General features: G+C 35.1%; 1 protein-coding gene across 2 annotated transcripts in view; it reads right to left on the bottom strand.

Annotated features, from left to right (window-relative positions):
* ICE2 (interactor of little elongation complex ELL subunit 2) overlaps positions 1-23,370 on the bottom strand; it is a 64,496-nt gene that overhangs the window by 28,397 nt on the left and 12,729 nt on the right. For both annotated transcript variants that reach the window (XM_047075028.1, XM_047075029.1), the window contains 6 exons: positions 15,316-15,453; positions 14,612-14,728; positions 14,278-14,437; positions 13,220-13,401; positions 4,606-5,599; positions 3,392-3,567 (listed from right to left, as the gene is read on the bottom strand). In XM_047075028.1, the coding sequence (XP_046930984.1) occupies positions 3,392-3,567; positions 4,606-5,599; positions 13,220-13,401; positions 14,278-14,437; positions 14,612-14,728; positions 15,316-15,453 (1,767 nt within the window). The remainder of the gene's footprint in view (positions 1-3,391; positions 3,568-4,605; positions 5,600-13,219; positions 13,402-14,277; positions 14,438-14,611; positions 14,729-15,315; positions 15,454-23,370) is intronic.

The following is a 23,370-nucleotide window of genomic DNA, read 5'->3' as shown; positions in this document are numbered from 1 at the left end:
CAATGATGGTGGTAAGAACAATTCAAATCCAGTAAAATTTTTCTTAACAGTAAGTTTGGTTCATAAGATTACCTTTGAATGTTGTAAAACTCTTAAAGCAGTGTTTCTTAGATTTCAAAGTGCATATGCATAACCCGGGGAATAGCTTTTTTAAAATGCAGAATCCGAGATGAAGAACAAGGTTTTTCTTTTTTTAAAAACTGAAGTATAATTAACAGTGTTATATTAGTTTCAAGTGCACAATATAATATTCCAACAATTCTGTACTTTAGGTTTTGCATATTTAATAAGCTCTTGTTCCAGGGGGCCAAACCTCAAGTATAAGGCTCCTACGTGTCTTCACATTTAAAAACAAATTACACTGTGATAAAGATAATTTTACTGCTAAAAGCGTTTTATTATATAATAATTCTTTGGCAATTGGTAGTCCACATTGACAGTTGCTTATAGTTGCAACGATAAGCTAGAGATAAGGAAGGAGAGGTTAAAATGGTTGAGAAATTTGCTCAGGGACAGAGTCAGTTTACAGCAGAGTTGAATAACTGATAGAGAAGATACTCTTTTTGGATCATGAGTAAATTTTCCTTGATAATACTGCCGTATCTATAAAACTAAGTCCTGAATCTGGTTTTAATTTCTGTGTGTATTCTACTGCCATCTCCAGGAAGCCAAGGGAAAGAAAAGTCTGGATATTTTATGGTATTATTCCAAAATTAAAGTGAAATTTTAAATACAAAGCTTTCAAACTATAAAAATTAAATTTACTGGAGCACCCAGGTAGCTCAGTCGTAGACTGTCTGACTCTTGATTTTGGCTCGGGCCATGATCTCACAGTTTGTGTGTTTGATCCCTGCAATGGGCTCTGTGCTGGTGGCGTGGAGCCTGCTTGGGATTCTCTCTCCCCCTCTCTCTGCCCCTCCCCTACTCACGCGCATGTGTGCTCTCTCACTCTCTTTCTCAAAATAAATAGGTAAATTAAGAAAAAATTATATTTACTCTTCCTTTCTACCTTGAATAGTAACTCCTATTTTTCCCCAAATGAAAGCTTTTATTGGTTCTGTCTTCCAGTTACTCATATAAACCTTTCTAAGCTTTTACATGAATTCCTAAATAGATACTTAATAGCTAGTATCAGAGGTTGAAGAGACTTTTAGGTATTTTAAAGCTTTATCTAAACAAGTTGGTTTTTAAGTAGTAAATATTAATGAGAATGCTTTCTTACCTAGAGTTTAAATAGGGCTACTTTAAAACTTTTCAAACTAGTGCTTAAATTTCCCTGAAATAATTTCTTCCTTAATAACACCCTTCTCTCTCATCCCTCAATTCTTCTTGTTTATAGAATACCTGTTTATTGTGTTTCTAGGATATAAAACATTTGGGAGAAACAAGTAAGTCAGACATGATTCCAAGGGAAATGCATTCTACTAAGGGATTTTAACCATGTGTACTAAACTATTACAGATAATAAAAGGTACAATATGATAAGAATTCACTGAAAATTTTACAATTTTACTCTGGTTTTGACATAATCAAAAATATAAGGCTATTTATATTCTATATCTAAGGCTATAGATATTCTTTGGGGCTTGACTATTTTGATATATTTTGATGAAGAGTGAATTCTTAACTATAAAGTTGTGTCTCAATATTAACAAATTGCATTTTAGTCAAGTGAATGACAATGTCCTTAATAGGTTATCTGTTTCAAGAATTAACTCGGTACCCAATATATCCCTAAAGCTATTCTTTCTTAAGAGATACTGGCCACCAATAGTTACTAACTGCTGGCAGCTGGGAGATCAATACAAAGTGCTAAGGGTTCACAGGGTAGAAAGTGAAAGAAATGAGGTTAGCTCCCAAATAAATCAGAGAGATAGTAAAAATTACAGAAATAAAACAATGAAAACACAGTCCATAGCACTGACACATATTTAAGACATTCATGCTATGGCCATTAAATTGATCACAGTTAAGTATACACGAGAAGGGAAAAAATTAGCAAATAAGGTAAAATCTTTTAATTTAGAGAATATTAGCCTTTATTTAGGAGCAGACTAAAATAAAATTTTTAGTATTCTGTCATTCCTTGACTTTCTCTTATAAAAAACCCTACTACATACATTTAATTCAAAACCATTTGGTTTCTAAAATTTCAAGTCTTAACCACTGATAAAAGCCAAATTATGAAAAGAATTAAAAATTTTATTCACAATCTTCCTTCTATTTAACAAAGGATAACAGTATCATCAAGCAAAAGATCCTCCAAGTCCACTAGACTCTGCTGGACAAAGATCCTAGATCCTGATGGGTTCCTTTTAGAATTTTTTCTTGATAGACACTGCTATTAGCAGCTTGGAAAGGCTGGCACGTCCTCCCTCCCTTTCTTTTCTCTCTCTTTCTCCCCACGTCCCTCCCTCCCTCCCTCCCTCCCTCCTTCCTTCCTTTTCCCAGTTACTCCTTAATATGACAAAGTAGTAATCAGGGACTTGATCCACAAGGGTCAATGCTAAAGCATCACTAATTTTGATCACCTGATTCCTAGCTGCAACTATAATGACATTTTAAAGTGATCACTAAGGATTCTTATTAGGAGGTAGGTTAGAAGGCAAGAGACAGAGACATCAAAATTAAAAAAAATACACACACACACAAAATGACAAATGTACACAACGGAAAAAATTCTCTTATGTAAAAATGAAAGACATCACTATAATCAGTTATAATATAGAGGTTCCTTTTTACCAGAATTCAGTGATCACACAAAAACCAAACTAATCTCAAAGACAACTTCAAATATCAAATACAGAAAACTATTTAAGAACCAATTACTCAAACTGTAGTAAGAACTTCTTAACTGAAAAAAAATTTTTACATCAACCCTCCTCCTCCTCCCCCCACCAAAAAAAAAAAACAACAGAGGAAAAAGAAGACCAAAAATGTGGCCTTTTAACAACTCTGGGAAGACTTCAAACGTGTGTGAAAGCGCACCTGTCAAGATGTGGTACTTCTAAAATGAGTCAAGAAGATCCCCAAAGTAAGAGAGAAAGGGGCTAATAAGTCATAATGGAACTCCAAATTCACAGAAAGCAGGAATATATGTGCCAGCCTAGGTCAAATCTACGATGGTGCCATTTTTCATAAAGTTTATAAATTTCATGCAAGAATGTTACGAGCATTCATGAATTTTATATTTAACACTTTCCATTTTCCCTTATTAAAAGTGCTTTCAGTATTTTACTAAAAAAACAATAAACAAAAAGCCTCAGCTCAACCTGGAAAAATTCTAGAGTGACCAACAATTTAAAATTAAACTTCATAACAATGGCATGTTAAATATTTGCTGATTATCTACTTATACTACCACATCCTAACTCCCGAGGTAACAACTTACTCTTCTGATTTTCTTCCGTTTTTTAGAACGTGGTCTGGTCTCTATCCTCTGGACACTGCATCGCACAAGTAACAACAGGTCTTGCAGGCTAAATAACTTGTAAACAAAATTTCCTTCCTGCGGAGCTACATATTCTGTTGTATCTTCAACATAGTCCTGAAGTTCATATGGCAATCCTTTAAAAATAATTATATTTCTCATTTTTATTTTAAAATACATTAGCTCTTTATCTATCATAATTCAAAATAAAATAATTCCATTATCTAATTTTAGGTTTCTATCAACTTTACTTTCTATTTCTCTGAGTTGAACATTCACACTAGTACCATTTCTGTTTACTTTTACAGGAACTGCAGCCAAGAGCTGAAGTCAAAACTTTTACTACCTTCATTAACACCAACGTTAAATTAGTGAAACAACATATGAAGCAAGAAGAAAAAAAGTTTTAAAAAAAGTGATGTCATTTTCCCTAACCTGCTTTTCAACCGAAAAAAATTTTTTACATCAACCCTCCTCCTCCTCCCACCAAACAACAGAGGAAAAAGACCAAAAATGTGGCCTTTTAACAACTCTGGGAAGACTTCTCAGGCAGAGCTGAGATGCAACTTTATATCTATCTCAGAATGTGAAAAAGTATAAAACTCCGGTCTGACACCACAAATTAGTCAATTTTGAACTCATAAACGTTGATGATTATTTTTGATCACTTCCCCTTCATCATTCCAGTGAGCCTTATCACCTGCAGCTACAGTAGCCACTGTACATGTTGGATAAACAGTACACTGAAAAATGAAATCTCAATGACGATGTAAAGATTATGAGACGGGGGTGCCTGGGTGCCTCAGTCAGTTGAGCATGTGACTCTTGATTTCGGCTCAGGTCATGATCTCATGGTTGTGACACCAAGCTGCATGTGTCAGGTTCCGTGCTTGAAGTGGAGCCTGCTTAATATGTTCTCTCCCTCCCTCCCTCCCTCCCTCCCTCCCTTTCTCTCTCTCTCTCCCTTCTTCTGTCCCTCCCCTGCACTCTCCCTCTCAAAAAAAAAAAAAAGTATATATATATATACATACATATATATATATATGTATGTATATATATATATTTCTATATGAGACAGGTTATAACAGAGAAAGTGAGGGAATGCGGGAGAAAAACTGAAGGATAAGGAAGAGGCAAAACAGTTAATACAAAGGTCTTTGTAAATATTTACTTACGTCCTTTTGGCTTCTGAAACGCAGAAGGCCAAACAGATTTTGGCCAACTAGAGGCATCTGAAGGAGCAGAGGATTGTTCAGAAGGTGGAGTTTGTTTAGAATTTTCCAAATTCATTAAGGGCAATTCAGGTATTTTTCTGGAAATTGGCTTTAGGAGTTCATCCTGCATTTTTAAAATTTCTCCAACTGGATCAAATTTTTTATATACTCGTTTGATAGGTTTTTTTAAAACACATGACTCTTCAGGACTACAAGTAGCATTAGTCTGGTTTCCTACAGAAGCCTGTGTGGAAGAAGAATTGGGGCTAGCTGGTTTAGAATTTAAATTAGAATTCACATCGGCTGTCTTTCCATTACTATTATTTTGACACTCTGTGTCAATGATTAAACAGTCTTCATCTGTATCACTATTGCAAAGAATTACATCTTCACTTCTCACTGCTTCTGATGTAACAGTCTTTTCCTTTGAATTGTCTGTGTTCTCTAGAATATTTAGTTTTTCAGGGGCATATACTGTATCAGTAGCTATATCATTTTTATTAGAGGTTTCAATTTCTGTAGAACTTTCTAACTGTAAGGAATCAGACATTTTCAAGTCACTATTTTGCACCAAAGACTTCTCAGGATTTGATGCCTTTTCACCACATGGTACATATCCCTGATCATCTTTATTTTTGCACTCTTCAGGGCCACCATCCATACCAGTCATGAGCTGTTTCTCCTTTTGCAACTGTTCCATCAGAATCTGAGATAAACTTCTAGAATGAGCAGAAATGTCTGGAGCAGTTGGTGCCACAGATGTGGTTGCTGTGCTGGGAGCTGTGGGGGTATCTGTTGTGTTGGGTACTGTGTAAGTGCTTGCTGGACTTGGTGACTTTGATGGTTTGGTGGTGTTTACTCCAAAAGTTTCAAGTTCTGTGACGTCACCATCAAAATCCAGGTCCAAATTTTCAAGGGTCTCAATTTTTCGGCACTCATTAACTTCATAAGACATCTTAAGAAAACATATTGGCAAACTATTAATAGATATTCCAGGACAGTCCTCACCTATCTCTTAATGCCTCTACACATCACATAGATAGTTCATGCTCTTTAAAAGGAGAAAGAAATGTCTAATGGCTTTGAAAGGTTCTTGCTTAAGAGGATGATAAACTACTACCAACTAACTGATTCAACCTTACTTTCCTACTGAAATGTTGATGAAACAAAGACAAATTTGTGAACCCCCACATCCCAAAAGGAATTTCCACTCATCGAAAAGAGAACCACAAAGAACAAATGTGGGGCCAAACAGAAATGCAAAGGATTTTCACTGATACCCACTGTATATACACTGTAATGAGGTGACCAGGAGGAAAGCCTCTTTGCCCCTATGAGGAAGCTGCTTTCTACCGCAGCTGGGGAAGCGTCACCAGCCTCCAATGCATCCCTAACGTCAACAGTGACTTTCTACACCTACTCAGAGAAAACAACTCCTCTAATATGGACAGGAAATGATTTTATTGTATTCTGGGACATCAAATCATTGAGGTTATAGTTTTTCATGTATTGTTTTGGTAACGGAAGAACTATAAACAGGTCTAATTTATTCAAAAATAAACTGTCCTCTCCCCAAGTAGCAATAGATCTTTCCTCAATCTGGCAAAGGACTTTAGATAAATACCATAAAAATTTGGTTACAAGCTATACATACCCACTAGCCATACAGGTTAGGATCTGAGAGAGAAATATTCTGACAGTAATCATGTAGTAAGAAAGAACAACTTATGTCAATTATTCAACTTCTGTGAACCTCAATTTCTTCATCTCTAAACAGTGATAAGAGGGTCATCTTCTTGGATTTGTTCTAAGGATTAAATGAGAACTTGTATATAAAAAGTTTCTTACCATAGTCCCTGGTACATAGTAAGGAGCTTCTCAGTAAACGGTAGCTCTTATTAAAATAGGCCACCAGATTTAGTAAAAAAGTAAAAAAGTTAACCATATGCTGTTTACATGAGGCATTCTTACACAGAAAGGTTAAAAACAAAACAATGGGACAAACATCAAGAAACAGAGATAAGAGATAGCAATATTAAGTGTTCAACAAAGCAGAATTCAGTGCAAAAAACATTAGACAGAAAAAGGAATCCTATGTTGAAAAAAGATGAAATCCATTAATAATGATTTTTCACATGCCAAATAACTTCAAAATATGGAGTCAAAATTGAAAAATAAAAGGACAATCTGACAGAAATACAATTGCACTTGGTCAATAATATACTATTTCTAAGTAAAAACAGGGATATAGAAAGTACATATAATATTAAATGATGTATGAATGACTGAAAACATATACACAGACTGCAAAGATATACCTTTTCCCTCCCAAGAATCCAAGGGGCATTTCCAAAGATGGACTATAAATTAACATACAAAGAAAACATCAATATAGCACAAAGCAGAATCTGCTAAGATCTTACTCTCTGTTTAGAAGGAAATAAAATTGGAAATCATTAAGAAAAATGTAAATAAACAACAATAAACCCAAGCACCTAGACATTAAAAAACATTCCCAATTATTGGATAAAAGAATTAAAATAATTGCAGAATAGTCAAAAAGGAACAAAAAATAGAACACTAGACATTAAAAATCGGAAATATCATTCACAGCCTTTTCAAGATATAGAAAAATAATACTATTATAATCATAATAATAAAGTGAAGAAATTTAGTAACTATAAAACAAAAAATCAATGAACTGAAAAACAATGGTCTCATCTCTAATAGAACAAACTTAGATAAAATTTTAAATACCATTTATCTGTAAATACTTCAGTATGTAGCTGTAAAAGGATTCTTCTCTAAAACATATCATTAATTATATCAATAAAAATTAATAATTTCTTAATGTCATAAAATAGCTAATCAGTGTTAAAATTACCCAGCCTGATAAATGTCTTTTACAATTGTTAACTGGAATCAGGATCAAGATCCCTACACTGTATCTGGTTGACATATCTGTCAATTTTGATTTGTCAAATGCCTCTCTCCCATACTCTGCCAACTCCCACATCACCAGATATTTGTAGAAAAAAAACAAATTAGTTATCCTACAAAAATTTCTAATTCTGGGTTTTAACTTCTACATCTCCCTGATGTCACTTAACACATTCTTCTATCCCTTAAATTTCCTATTAAAACAACCTAGTAGCTTGATTAGATTCAGGTACAATTTTTTTTTTTTAATTTAAAAAAAACGTTTATTTATTTGTTTTTGAGAGAGAACTTGCGTGCCCACAAGCAGGCACAAGCGGGGGAGGGGCAGAGAGAGAGAAAAAGAGAGGCTCAAGCAGATTCTGCAAGCAGTTAGCAGAGAGCCTCACATGGGGCTCAAACTCACCAAATGTGAGATCATGACCTGAGCTGAAATCAAGAGTTGGATGATTAACTGAATGAGTCCCTAGGTGCCCCTCGGGCAGTTTTTTGTTGTTGTTTTTAACCTGAATATGGTAGTATTGTGTACTTTCTACTTCAGTCAGGAGGCTAATAATGTCTCTGGTTGTCTTTCTTTTTGTGATACTATAATTGATCTATCGAGTCATCAAGGGTCCTCAACTTAATCTACCCACTATGAAACACCTCACTGATCAATTTTAGCAGCCATCACTGATGATCACTGTTCACAAGTTTATTTAGTGTGTGTGTGTGTGGGGGGGGGGGGAGAGAGAGAGAGAGAGAGAGAGAGAAAGAGAGAGAGAGAAAGGGAGAGAGAGAATGCCAAGCAGGCTTCGTGCTGTCAGCACAGAGCCTGGCACAGGGCTCGAACCCACTAACTGTGAGATCGTGACCTAAACCAAAATCCAGTTGGACGCCCAACCGACTGAGCTACCCAGGTGCCCTGATGATCACTGTTTAGATTCATTCACTATTTTATTAGCTGAAAAATGGTGACAATCACATTCTATCATTACCCTAAATATAGATTGCACTGGAAAGGCAAGACAAATATCTGGTATTTTTTAAACCAGTTTTTAGCATGACTTTATGCACTAACACCCTCCAAAGGTGACTAGTACTTTTTAAAAAATTATCATTATGAATTCATGGGTTTTAACATATTTTCTATGTTTTATTCCATTGCAGCCATTCTTTGTCATGTCAAACTGACACATCTCTGGTCAACAGAAAACCTTTCAGTGGCTCTGGCATGTTTTTGATACTATTCCAATATTATTACAGGGCTTTTACTTAACTTCTTTGATTGGCATTTACTCTCTCTCGTATCTCCAAAATTCTTGGTTCCTAATATAAAGGAACCATGGAAATTATCTAATATGCTCAAAATCACAAAAGCAGTATCATTACTAACAATATGGTTACTAAATGCAGTTTAAGATTTTTTGGCAGCTCTTTTTGAACTTAGGATATAAATCTTTTGGGATGTATGGTCAAATTAATGAGCTTCAAATCATTTAAAATAATTCACTGAGTGGTTAAACTACTAACTTGATATATTGTGGATTAATTTGTTTCATTTCAGCTTAGGTTGGCTTTTATAACATCCTAAAAATTCGTTTTATAGACACAAAAACAAAAGTGATTCAAAAGTCAGAAGTGTGAAACAAAGTACATTTAGAGAAATCTAGTTGATATCCTGCTTCCCCTACTTTGTTCCATACTTCTCCCAGTTTTAGGTTTATTATATGCAGGATTTTTATTCTTTTTAATATAAGCAAGTCAGTTTATGTGTGTATATATTTGTATTTCCCCATACATAAAAAAATAGTAGTACATTACACAAAATGTCATCTTCTTTGCGTTTTTCACTTAACAATATATCTTGGGTATCACTCTGTAGATTCCTGTCTATAGTTTTTTCATTCCTTTCAATAGCTGCACAGTATGCTGTCGAAGACATACAGTTTATTTAATCAAAACCCTTTTAAGGGACATGTGGATGGTTTCCAATCTTTTGCTACTACAAATAGTGCTGGAATGAATACTTTGCATATACTTTTTGCTCTTTTCCTAGTGTACTTTTTTTCCTTTTAAGATTTTATGTTTAAGTAATCTCTACACCCAAAGTGGGGTTCAAACTTATAACCCCAAGATCAAGAGACATACGCACTACTGACTGAGCCAGCCAGGCGCCCCTCCTCATGTACTTCTGAGCTACATTTTTGGAATTGAGATTTTTATAGTAAAGGATGAACCCATTTCATGTTTTGTGGGTACATCTTTCTTCAGATGATTATAGAAATGTTATAGAAGTTATCTTTTTTTCTTGGAATACCTTTGTAAGAGCTTCCATCAACAATCTTCTGTTGTTCCTCTTTAAATTGGATGGATTCTCCTGTTCCTGGACAATTCCGTGTGAGGGCAGGCCAAGTCAGCTTTTTGAGCTTCATGGCTCTAAGCTCATGTTTCACTCCTCTACAAAGTATGTACGAATGAATGTATGTATGTATGTATATAAGTGTGTGTGTGTGTGTGTGTGTGTGTGTGTGTGTGTGTGTGTGTGTAAAATCTTAAGTACATTCTGAAATCTGCTTTCTCTATTCCCCTCGTCCTCAGCTATAGAAAAACTTCTTTTCCTTACCTTTAATGTCCTTGTTATGCTCAATATGGACTGTACTACTAGGCTGAATGAAGGCTTTTGTCTGGGAAAGAACTTTAGTTGGTTAGTTTCTAGAGTTTTTAGGGCCCAGGTCATCCCACAACTCTCTTAATTTCCTGAGTGTCCCTGTACTCACCTACAGATTAGAGCCTATCCACATTATTTTCACTTTTGTTTTTCTTCATTCCCTCCTGCATCTTTTACCATGCTCCTTCTGTCTGGGATTATTTTCCTTGTGCCTGAAGAACATCCAACAGAGGCGATCTGCTGGTAGCAAAGTCAATTTTTATCTGAAAATATCTTTGATTTTTTTATTTACGGATATTTTCATGGGTTAGGTAATTTTAGTGTAGGGGTTATTTTAGCACAACATATTGTTCCCAGGGTCTTCTGGTTTCCCTTGTTGTTACTGCAAATTACTTGCCAGTCTAACTCTCAGTCCTGTACAAGTAATGTGCCTTTTGTTTTTCTGGTGGCTTTTAAGAGGTTTTTTTTGTTTCCCACTATTGCTTTGGTCCAATTATCTCTGTTACAATATCTTTCTGGGTAGAACTACATGTGTTAAATGGTCTCACTATATCCTCTATATTTCTTGCTCTATTCTCCCTATTTTCTTTCTGTTGTCCGTGCTTTATTATGGATAGTCTTTTCAGACTCATCTTCCAGTTTATCAATTCTCCTTTCGGCTTCATCTAATGTGCTAATAACCCCACTTAGAAAATTCTTAACTGCACTTACTATATTTTTCAGTTTAAAATTTTTTCTTTAGTTCTTTTTCAAATCTACGCTTTCAAAAGTTTCTAGTTCCTCATCAAAATTTTCAAGCATGGCTTTAATTTCTTTGAATGCTGTATGTTAAACAGAGTTGGCTAATAATCTGTGACTGATAACTGTAGGATCTATTTTTCAGTCTATTTCTATGGTCATTGTTTCTGATGGTTCTTGCTCTTGGTACCTATTCTCCTTGTGGGTTCAGTTATCTTTAAATGTTTTCTTGATGCTTTATTTAAAAAGTTAGTGGTAGAAATAATTTGAGGCCCAAAATGACATTATGTTTCTTTAAGAATTATTTTCATTTGCTCTTACTAGGTGTCTAGAAACACTAGCAATCCAAAAGCATTTGAATCCAAGTTGAAGGCCTGAAAACTCGGGCTACAATCTCTGAGAAGGTGAATTTATTTCTAGTTCACTCTTGCTCCTGGGGTGCAGCCCTGTAGGGTTCAAGCCCTTGGTAGAAAACTAAACTCTGACTTTTTCACCCTAGTCCTGTGATCCTGACAAAAACAAAGTTCATTTTTTGCTGCCTCTTCAAAACTGGCAGATAACACTCAGGGCAAAAATGACTCTCTGAGTGACAGACTTAGCTCTCTGGATGTTGGTCTTCTCTAGTATCTCAGCCCTGTAATTCCTCACTGTCTTGTTAGCTCTTTGATGATGCTAAGAAAGAAAACTTTATATTGTGTCCAGCGGTTTTTCGTTGTTATCAATAATGATAAAGGTCCAAAATACTTGGTTTGTTATCACAGAAAGAAATTATTGTTACTTTTTTTTCCTCTTAACCTACTTCATGCTTCTTCACAGCACTTGTTACTTCCTGACACTCACCTCACACCAAGTATAAGGTAGATTTAAAAATGTGTAAAAAGAGGGACACCTGGGTGGCTCAATCCGTTAAGCCTCTGACTTCGGCTTAGGTCATGATCTCACTGCTCATGAATTTGAGCCCCGTGTTGGGCTCTGTGCTGTCAGCTCAGAGCCTGGAGCCCACTTTGGATTCTGTGTCTCCCTCTCTCTCTCTGCCCCTTCCCCACTCATGTTCTGTCTCTCTCCCTTTCAAAAATAAACAGTAAGAAAATATTTTAAAAATGTATAAAAAAAAACTTAAGAAATGTTGGAAGTGCTTTATGATATTACACCATAAATATATTAAAGGCAAATGTCAGAGAAAAACATATAAACAAATATGAAAGACAGAAGGCCAATATCCTCAAGATAGTATGAGCTCTTAGGTATAAATAAAATAAAAAACATTTTTCAATTTTATTTTCCAATTTTGTTTGCTCTCTCACTTTATTCGGGTCTCTGTTCATATTTGTTGTCACTGGAAAAGTCCTGATCATCAATTTAAAATAGACACATTCCCATCTCTTTCCCCTTAACCTACTCTATTTTTCTGCATAGGATTTATCACAACCTGATTGTTTGCTATGCTTTTATCTGCATCCTCCATCACTAACCTAAGCTGTGAGAGAAAAAGAGACTTTATTTTTATTCACTGCTGTATGCTCAGTGCAGAGAACAGTATCTGCTTAATAAATATTTGTAAAATGAATGGATAAAGTTTTGTCTAAACAGAATGTCTTAATTTAAGAATCATGGAAAATATTTTTAAAGACACAAAATAATAAAAGTACTATTTATGGAGAGGCAAGCATTGTCCTAAATGTTTTATGTGTATTAACTCATTTAATCCAAAATAATCATATGAGTTAGGTACTATCATGAAACCCATTTTGAAGATGAGCAAACCATATACAGAGAGAAATCAGAAAGCTTGCCTAAGGTCACACTGCTCATGAGTGTACTGAAAAGAATTAACAATCTGGCCAAATACTTTTCTGCACCAATCAAACTCATCTATTCCTTTTCATACTTAAGAACTCCTGAATATGAATGAAGTCAATTAAATAAAACCACTATCATGATTACCACCACCACTAAGTTTTTAGTACATATACACTCAGCATTTTACATGTAATATCAAACTTAATCCTTGCAACAATCTTGTGAAGAAGGTATTATCATCTCTCCTTTACAAAAGGAGAAAACTGAGGCTGAGGGAGGTTAAATTAGTTGCTCAAAGTCTAGCTTGACTTGGGGTTCAATTTTAAGTTTCAATATAGTGCCTGTATTTTAACTATTAGATTTAAAGACCTGCAGTAAAACTTTATGTTTCAAAAGGATAAACATTTCTTGAAAAAAAAAAAAAAAAAAAAGGAAGCAAGCATTACATACTTCCATTTCAGACATATAATCTTCTGGTTTGTCCATAAATACTGCAGAAACTGGAACAGATGTGTTTTTGGACATCATGAATTTTAATGGAACTTCATGGTAGATTTGATTTCTCTCTCTCATTGTCATTTTCTTTTGAGGAAGTGGTGAATTAATATAAATTACTTTAACAGGTTTTGAACCTTAAAACAGAAACAGAAGAAAGAGGGTGATTAGTTTCTAGTAGTTATATTTAAAAGAAACAAACAAACAAACAAGATACAGGGCAGAAAGATCACCAAACAAAGCAATATAGAATAGGAAAGTGGTAGCACATGTCTCATGTATTTGCCACTCTTGAGCTTGTGATCTTTAGAGATATAAGGCTGAGAGAATTTGGCTAGAAAAACGTTCTCTAACAGATTTTTAAAAAGCTTTTCTGCTTTTTATTGTTATACTTTTGCTGTCATTATTACTCAGTTCTTACAAGACTCTAGTTCCAAAAAGCGACAAAGTTTTTACCACAGATAATATATTACATTTAGCTCTAAACTGTGTTCATTAGACACAGTTCTGTATTTACTACAATTGTTACACAAAATAATATTATACAAAATAATATTAATTCTAGAAGATATTGACTGTCCAAAGAAAGACTATCCTATGCTTATAAGTACAGACCTATTTTCATTCTGAATTCCAGTACCAGACACGTAAATAAGTCCTGGAAACTGACCCATCTGAGGCTATCTAATAAAGTTCTGCATTCCTTTCATTTCAGTGAAAGAAGAAACTCATTATTGCAAGTATTTTTGGCTACTCTAAACCGTAATTATTTTTCTCTTTCACCCCACAAAATGAGTACGGGTTCTGTAGACCTAAGAACTCATGCATGAGTATCAATTCTAGAGTAGCACTATTTAAAAGTTCTACTAAGTATAAATGTAAAATTCACATTCTCCTTAAATCAAAACTTAAGATTTTTTAATTTGACAAATGATCATCTATGTTTAGATAGTTGAAATAGAACTGGTCCACTCCGCTTTTGAGAGCGTTACTTGATACAGCAAATCACAAACCTGCAACAGGTATTACTTGAATACACACTGGAATTTCCCACTGTTCCCTGTAGTTTGGTCCATGATTATTTAATAAGGTAAATAATGATTGACTAGTTAGAGCTATCTGAGGGTGATATCTTGAAACAAGCTTCTCTGCATTTGGATCTTTACTAATATCCTGAAAAACAAAATACAACTTGTTACTTGATTATATTTATTGGAAATTTCTTCGAGGAAGTACCAAAAAGAAGGGAGACATTCCACTAGGGGACTTTAGAACAGTAAGATGGTTATGTACTTTATGAGATACAGAAGATTACTTAGGAAAATTCAAAAACACTTGTCTACTTACGTAATGCATAGCTGCAGCTGTTTTTTCTGGTGTTTCAGTGGTAGATATGTTATCTTTTGAGAGCTGTAACTTTGCAGGCATTGAGGGAAATACTGTTTTCACGTATTTTACACTGCCCTAAGTAAGAAAAAAGGGAATGTCTTATTCCAAATATCTTACATATTTTTCCCCTAAGACAAGTATTCTCTTCAGCATATGAAACCCTCAACTTAAAATTCTTCACTCTACTTTAGGACCTTCTCAAAGTCAAGACTTCCATGATTTTGCTGGAAAACCTGCATACATGGGTTTTTCTTTTCAAAGAAGGTCCAAGACCAGGGTGCCATGTAATCTTCCTTACTTTAAATTCTAACCTCTCATTTAATGAGGTACAAATAGAACAGAAACTCTAAAATATCCTCTTTACCCATACTTACTTCCAATGATTGTGAATAAAAACCTTTAAAAGAAAAAAGGTTACCTTCTTTGCATTTAGGAACATTACAAAAGGTGGGAATGAAAAGAAAATCAAGAAATAAAGTTAGCAGTGACATTTTAAAAAATATCAAGGACTGTTATCCACAAAATAAAGAAGACCCATTTGTATTGCATATTTTAAAAGTTCTATCCCATTATTGTTCAAAATTTAAACATAAATATTGTCTGTGAAATACAGATGATGTTTCAGACAAAAATAAGTTTATACTTTCATTGGTAAACCTTACCAATGCGAGAAGAGTTTTTTCTAACTTTAATCCCATCTCTATTCTGAATGGGAAGAATCCCATTAAGCTGGTGACTTCATGGAGAGTATAGAACTCTGGATACTTTTTCACTTGTTCAATGCAAGCTTTTAAAATTTTCTAGGGAATAGAAATTAAGAGACAATCATTTGTATCATACATCTGCAATAATAAAACAAAAATAACTTAGTTACATGGGACTATATAATTGTTCACTGAAATATTAAATTCATCTCATTAATCAAACTTCCAATAATCAAAGCATAATGTATATTCCTTTAGTTAATGTCTTATTTTTCATAATTCTTTTTAACCTAATTTCTTAAAAGTTGATATTTAAAAATATTAAAACTAGCAACTGTATTAAAATTTAAAAATAGAAAAGATGCATCATATTTTCTGTGCTATTTAAGAAACTGTCAAGGAAATAAAGTCACATGAAAATTTCAACACACTTCCCTTCAATAAAAGCAGTTATATGACTAATTAGAAATAAATAAGTTTAATACACTAATGATTCCCAAGCACAATAAATTAACAAAGTAGTTATCTCACAGACCACTATAATCTATAATCTAAACAAATAAATAACAGGGGTTTCTGGGTGGCTCACTCAGTTAAGCATTTGACTCTTGATCTCAGGCTCAGGTCATGATCTCAGTTCATGGGTTTGAGCCCTGCATCAGGCTCTGCACTGAGAGGACAGAACCTACGAAGGATTCTGTCTCTCCTTCTCTCTGCCTCTCCCTACCACTCTCTCTCTCAAAATAAATAAAAGAACTTTAAGAACTAAGTAAATAACAAAAGTTATAAATGATGGAGTATTTAGTATTTTCTTCTCTCCAAACTTTTCAAAATACTAATAACTTACCAGGAAATATGATCAACAAGGAAATAAAATTCACAGCTTTACTCAAGCAGAATGTATGACAATTGTGATAACATGTAAATAACTCAAACATGCACAGCACTTTCGGGTGGGAGTGGGGTTATAATTAAAAAACGTATGTACATAGGGGTGCCTGGGTGTCTAAATTGATTAAGGGTCCAACTGCAGCTCAGATCATGATCTCATGGTTTGTGAGCTCGAGCCCTACATTGGGCTGTCTACTATCAGCACAGAGCCCGCTTTAGATCCTCTGTCCCCCTTTCTCTCTGCTCCTCCCCTGCTCTTATACATGCGCTCACTTTCTCTCAAAAATAAGTATTTTTTAAAAAACCCATAAAACACATGTATATCATCTTCTAAGAAACTTAGTTTTTTTCTCCTGTTAATCTAATCTGAACCTTTTAGAACATATTTTACATCATAAGAGTAATTAGCAATAAGCATATCTTTGTAATATCTTTATATCCTCTTTGACTTCAGACATTTATGAAATCTGTCAAGTTACAAATCAGTAACTTTACTCTAGTCTATCTTTTCATCTAGTTTCATATCCCCTTCTCCTCTTATTTAATTCTTACTGCCCCGTCTTTCACATTTTCTCCCTCAATCCATGCTTTTCAATGCTGACTTTGATATTTTATTCAGGATATACTTGCAACTAAGGCAGATGTGGGTTAATATGGAAAAATTCTGTTTGTTTTTAAAAATCCTAGTCAACTGCAAAGTGAAATTTGCATAAAACCTTTGTTCCTTATTTATATTAGTTAACTTCCACCCCTAACATTCCCATCTTATGGCAGTCATTATAAGAAGTTGAACATACGTACAAAGGTAAGCAATATATAACAACTGTATGACACAGAAACTATTCTACTTGGATATTCACTGGCACATCTTTCTTGGTAAAACTCTACTGGATGTTTCACAGGGTTTTACTGAATTCACTAATCAGGGAGAGAGAGAGTCACAGAAAATCTAACACAGTTTTACTCCTATAATGAGATAGATTACTATATATTATTGTTGCTGTTGTTATTATTATCTGAGAGAGAGGGATAGAGAGGACAAGCTGGAGAGAAGGACAGAGAAAGAAAATCTTAACCAGGCTCCATGCTCAGCAGAGCCTGACATGGGGCTCAATCCCACCCTGGGATCATGACCTGAACTGAAATCAAGAGTTGGGACGATTAACCTACTGAGCTACCCAGGCACCCCATTTTTTTTTAAGCGTTTTGTTTTTTTAGTAATCTCCACACCCAGTGTGGGACTCAAACTCACAATCGCGAGATCAAGAATCACATGCTCTTCCAAATGAGCCAGTTGAGGTGCCCCCATTACTATATATTATTAAAGGTATTTCATAACTGGTAGGTACTAAGCAACTAAAGAATCATTATTTGATACATTTAAGACGCTTTAATAATTTATTTGTCTTTGAAAAACAGCTATGAGGTTAAGAGATTCAGGCTATTTCCCATCACCCAACCTCTGAATGTTATTTAACACTCTAAATATCTTGAAAACTAAATACACCAAAAGCATATACATGTACACAATACAGATTTATCATTACAAAGAAAGGTGAAAATGATTCAGCTCCCTAATTTTATTTTGGGCCAGAAAGGAAAAACATAGTATCATACATGTTTGAAACTTAAAAATTTAAAGGACACTACTTCTGGCAGTATGGTAGGGTCGGTACTTTGAAGAGGACTTCTACCCAAATCCCACTAGATACGAGATAAATCAAAGCTAACAATTTTTATGCATTATTGGACTTGGTACAAAGCAAAAAGAATCTCAAGGACCCTAAGTAAATAAATAACCCCCAAACACCTAGAGCGAAAAGAAACAGGAGCAGTGAGCAGTAAGAAAACCCATGAAAACTGAGGTGGCTCGAGGGCAAATGCCTCCACCTGTGGCAAGATCCCGTGAGGTGAGGAGCTGAACACGTGATTCTTACACTTACGCCTTACAAAACAGAGATTTGAACAGGTATTTGTACATCCGTGTCCACAGATGCATTATTCATGAAAAGGCACAAGTAACCAAAGTGCCCATCAATGGATGAATGGATAAAAAAATGTCCAAATACTTACAATGGAATATGTATTCAGCCTTAAAAGAGAAGATTTAGAAACATGCCATAACATGGATGAATCCTAGTTGAGAGTTATTGTTTAATGGATGTGATAAAATAAGAACTACTATTGGGTCTTTGTCTTGGTTCCTGACACAGGGCACCTAAAACCTTGGAATTTCCTGAGTGATAAGAAGGAAGGTCTTTTGTATACTACAGAGATGACTCATGGCTCCTAGATAACTTCAGGGTGGGGGATGTTTGCCAGGAAAGTCCAAGGCCCATTACAGGGCTACAGGTTGACCTACTCACCAACAACCCATAGTTTATTCAATCATGCCTAGGAAACAAAGCCTCCATAAAAACCCCTAAACAACGGGGTTCAGAGAGCTCCAAGGTTGGTGGACACATGGTGGTACTGGGAGGGTGGTGTGCATAGAGAGGGCATAGAAGCTCTATGCCTCTTCTTCCATTTCTTGCCAAATGCATCTCTCTCCTCCATTTACAATCAACTAGAAATAGTAAGTAAAGTGCTTACCTGAGTTCTATAGTAAATTATTGAACTAGAGAAAAGCGTCATCGAAACCCTAGGCCTACTGTCCTGAGGTGGAATACTGGTTGATGTGGGGGAAAAAAACCCACATAGTTGGTATAGAAGTGTTGTTAGAGCAGAAACAGTTCAGAAATAGGTATAAAGTCTCAATTTTGCAAGATGAAAAGAATTCTGGAGATTGGCTATATAACAATATGAATGTACTTAATATTACTGAACTGCACACTTAAGATAGTAAATTTTGTGTTGTATTTTACCACAACTAAAAATAAAATTTAAAAAGGGGAAGGAAATTCTGACACATTCTACAACATGGCTAAACCTTGAAGAAGACATCATTCTAAGTAAAATAAGCCAATCAGAAAAGGACAAATACTCTACTTACGTGAAGTACCTAGAAAAGTCAAATGTCAAATTCACAGCTAGAAAGTAGAATGGTGGTTGCCAGGGACTGGGGAAAAGAGGGAACAATGAATTATTTAGTGGGTACAGAGTTTCAGCTTGGGAAAATGAAAAAGTTCTAGAGATGGATGGTAGAATTACATTCACAAAAGTATATAAAAGTATTTCATGCCATTCAACTGTCCTTAAAAACGATTAAAATAGGGGCACCTGGGTGGCTCAGTTGGTTAAGCATCTGACTCTTGATTTTGGCTCAGGTCATGATCTCACTGTTCCTGAGTTCGAGCCCTGCATTGGGCCTCTGCTTGGGATTTCTCTCTCTCCCCTTTCTCTGCCCCTTTGCCGCTCACACACACTTGACTGTGTGCACACACTCCCTCTCAAAATAAATAAGTACAAATTAAAAAAAAAAGATTAAAATGGTAGCTTTTATGCTATGTATATTTCACCACAGTTAAAAAGTGGAGGCGGGGAGGGAGAGAGAAGGAGGGAGGGTGGGAAGAGGAAGGAGACAGAAAAATGGAAAAGAGACGGAGGTCTGACCTAGTCAATATGGGAATCTCAGGAAGACAGGTTGAGAAAATGAAAGAAAAGCAATAAATGAAAATGGCTGAGAATTTTTCAGAACTGAAGAAGGAAAGGAATCTACAGATACAAGAAACATAATGAACCAAGCATCATTTAAACACACATACACTGTAATGAAACAGTAAACCACCTAATATAAAGAACAGTCAAGACAGAAAAGAGAGATTCCCTAAAAGAAATGACAGATAACACACCTTTCTTTCTTTTTTAATGTTTATTTGGGGAGGGAGGGGGAGAGGAAGAGAGAGAGAATGAGAGAGAGAGAGAGAGAGAGAGAGAGAGAGAGAGAGAGAGAAAGAATGAATCTCAAGCAGGCTCCATGCTGTCAGCACAGAGCCCAACACGGGGTTTGATGTCACAAGCCATGAGAGTATGACCTGAGCTGAAATCAAGAGTTGACACTTAAGTGACTAAGTCACCCAGGTGCCCCCTGATAACACACTTTTCTTTTTTTTTTTCACACTTTTCAATAACAGTAACATTCACCAGACAAAGAATTATTATCTTCAGATAAAGAAACAAAACAGTCAACTTAGAATTATGTATGGAGTAAAACCATCCAATCAGAAAAACAAAAAAAAAATATTTTCAGATAAACAAACCAAAAGATTGTTTATCACCAAGAGACCCTCATCAAACAAACATCTAGAACACGTAGCATTTGAGGAACAATGAAGAGGATCTCAGAATGTGATTTGAGAAGAGACTGAAAGTCAAAAAAATTATCAAAATTTGTGGATAAAACAAATATTGCCCATATAAAATAATAATGTAGATAGGTTTAAATAAGAGACAGCATTAAACAATATCAGTCAGGAGGGGTGTGATGAAAGTCAAAATGTTCTATGGTTTCTGCAGACATATAGACTGATAAAACTGAATAGAACCAGGAAATTGACCCACACATCAATAGTGACAAGACAATTCAGTGAGGGAAAAAATTCATTGTAAAAATTCAAGTGTAACCATTAAGAGAACAGAAAAACAATGAACAAATTCCAAATTAATAAAGAGGAAAAGAAGGAGAAAAAACATCAATCCCCTCAAAAGAAGTAAAAATAGAACTGTAAAAAAGACAAAAAGAAATCACAAACAAGTCTGTGTACATCAATTATCATAATGAATGTAAATGACTAACCTTTCCATTTAAAAGGCAAGAGAGGTCAAGAGTTTACTCAAAAAGAAAAGGAAAAAAAAAATCTAGCTAAACACTATTTTAGAGATATTTGTAAAATACACGTTCTACAGATTCAAAAAACCCCATTAAAATCCCACCTAGCTCTTCTGTAGAAATTGACAAGTGGGTTCCAAAATTTACAAGGAAATAAAAAGGACTAAAAAGAGCCAAAAACAATTTTTAAAAAGAACAAAGTTGCAGGACTTACCCAACATGGTTTCAAAACTTACTAGAAGACTAGGTGATGCTGCCATAAAGACATATATAGATTAATGAAATAAAATAAAGTCAGGAAAGTAACCCACATATTGGTGGTGACAAGGCAATTCAATGAGGGAAAAAAGAGCTTTTTCAACCAATAGTGCTAGGCAGAGTTTCTCATCATTGACAGTTTCAACATTTTGGACCAGATACTTCTTTGTGGTGGGCGGGGCATCCTATACCCTTAAAGGTATTTAGCAACATTCTTGGCTCTACCGAGTAGATGCCACAAGAACTCGTTTCTCAGTTGTGACAATCAATAATGTCTCCAGAAATTACCAAATGTTCTCTGGGAGGCTAAAGCACTCTCAGGTGAGAATCATTATGCTAGAACTAGATATCCATTCAAAAGAAGAATAAACTTTGATCCCAACATCGCATCTTACACCAAAAAAAACCTTGAACATTCACACTCAAACTATAAAACCTCTAGGTTAGGGTTTTTCAACACAAGCATTACTGTCATTTTGGGCTGGATAATTCTTTGTTGTGGAGATGTCATGTGCATTGTAGTATGCTTAGCAGCATCCCTGACCTTTAGCCAGTAGATACTGGTAGCATTCTGCCAATTGTGACAATCAAAAATGTCTTCTGACATCGCTAAAGTCCATAGGGGTAAAGAAGTAAACATGATCCCAGGTGAGAACTACTTGGGGTCGGCAAAGATTTCTATACTAGAATACATAAAAGCACCAACCATAAAACATTTTGAAAAATAAGACTTCATTAAAATTAAAATTCTGTTCTTTGAGAGACATTGTTAAAACATGAAAAAACATGTCACAAACTGGGAGAAAACCACAAATATAATAGACCTGTATTCAGAATACATAAAGAACTTCCAAGACTCAATAAAAACAAAAACCAATAAAATCAGCAAAAGATTTTAAAACATCATTGCTCATTAAGGAAACTAAAACCACACTGAGACACCCAAGAAGTTGTTAAAATGTAAAAAGATTACCAATACTAAGTATTAGCAAAAGTACAGAGCAACTGGAACTTATTTTTAAGAGAAAGAGAGCACGGGTGGGGGGGGAGAGGAAGGAGAGAGAGAGAGAGAGAGAAAGAATCTTAGGCAGGCTCCATGCTCAGCGCAGAGCACTACTTAGGGCTCAATCCCCCGACTCTGGAATCATGAACTGAGCCAAAATCAAGAGTTGGGATACTCAACCGACTGAGCCATCCAGGCGCCCCAAGGGAACTCTTACACACTGTTGTGAATGTAAAATGGTACATCCATTATGAAAAAGGTTGGCAGTTTCTAATAAAATTTAACTACACATGCCATACGATCTGGAAAATCTACCCCTAGTTCTTTAACCCTCCCAAAATGAAAAAAATGTTCCTAAAAAAACTTGTATAAGAATGTTCACAGTAGCTTTATTTATAATTGCCTCAAACTGGAAATAATACAGATGCCCATCAACAGATGAACTGATAAACCAATTTTGGCATAATCATACAATAAAACAAAAAGGAATAAAAATGAACACATTATACATATTTGTGTCAATGTGGATGAGTCTCAAAAAATGCTGAATGAAAGAAGTCAGACACAAGAATACACTGTGTGCAATTCAGTTTTTATGAAACTCCAAAAAAACCAAATCTAATCCATGGTGACAGAAAGCATACTGGTGGTTTCCAGGGCCATGGATAGAAAGAGGCAAAGAGATCTTTTTAGTGTGATGGAAATATACCGTACCATGATTGTGGTCATGATCATACAGGTGTATACATTTGTGAAAACTCAGTGACATGCACTTAAAATGGTTCCTTATTATATGTAAGTTATGCCTCAATAACATTGATTTTAAAAAAAGAGCTTATTTAGTATGTAATGACTATATGCTCTAACAACAGATACAGTACAATCTTTTTTTTAAGAAAGTAAGGGAAAATAGGGAGATCGTATAAAAAAAATTTGTACAGTACAAGCCTCATAGATTTTACCAGAATGACTCGAAAAGACTCAAAAGCCACGGGGCACCTGGGTGGCTCAGTCAATTAAGCCTCCTACTTCAGCTCAGGTCATGATCTCTTGGTCCGTGAGTTCTAGCTGCACATTGGGCTCTGTGCTGACA

Source organism: Lynx rufus, unplaced genomic scaffold, assembly GCF_022079265.1.
Source record: "Lynx rufus isolate CCGP_SWC_20201006 ecotype Redwood Valley unplaced genomic scaffold, mLynRuf1.p SCAF_13, whole genome shotgun sequence".
NCBI lineage: Eukaryota > Metazoa > Chordata > Mammalia > Carnivora > Felidae > Lynx > Lynx rufus.
This window is presented reverse-complemented; position numbering and strand designations above follow the sequence as displayed.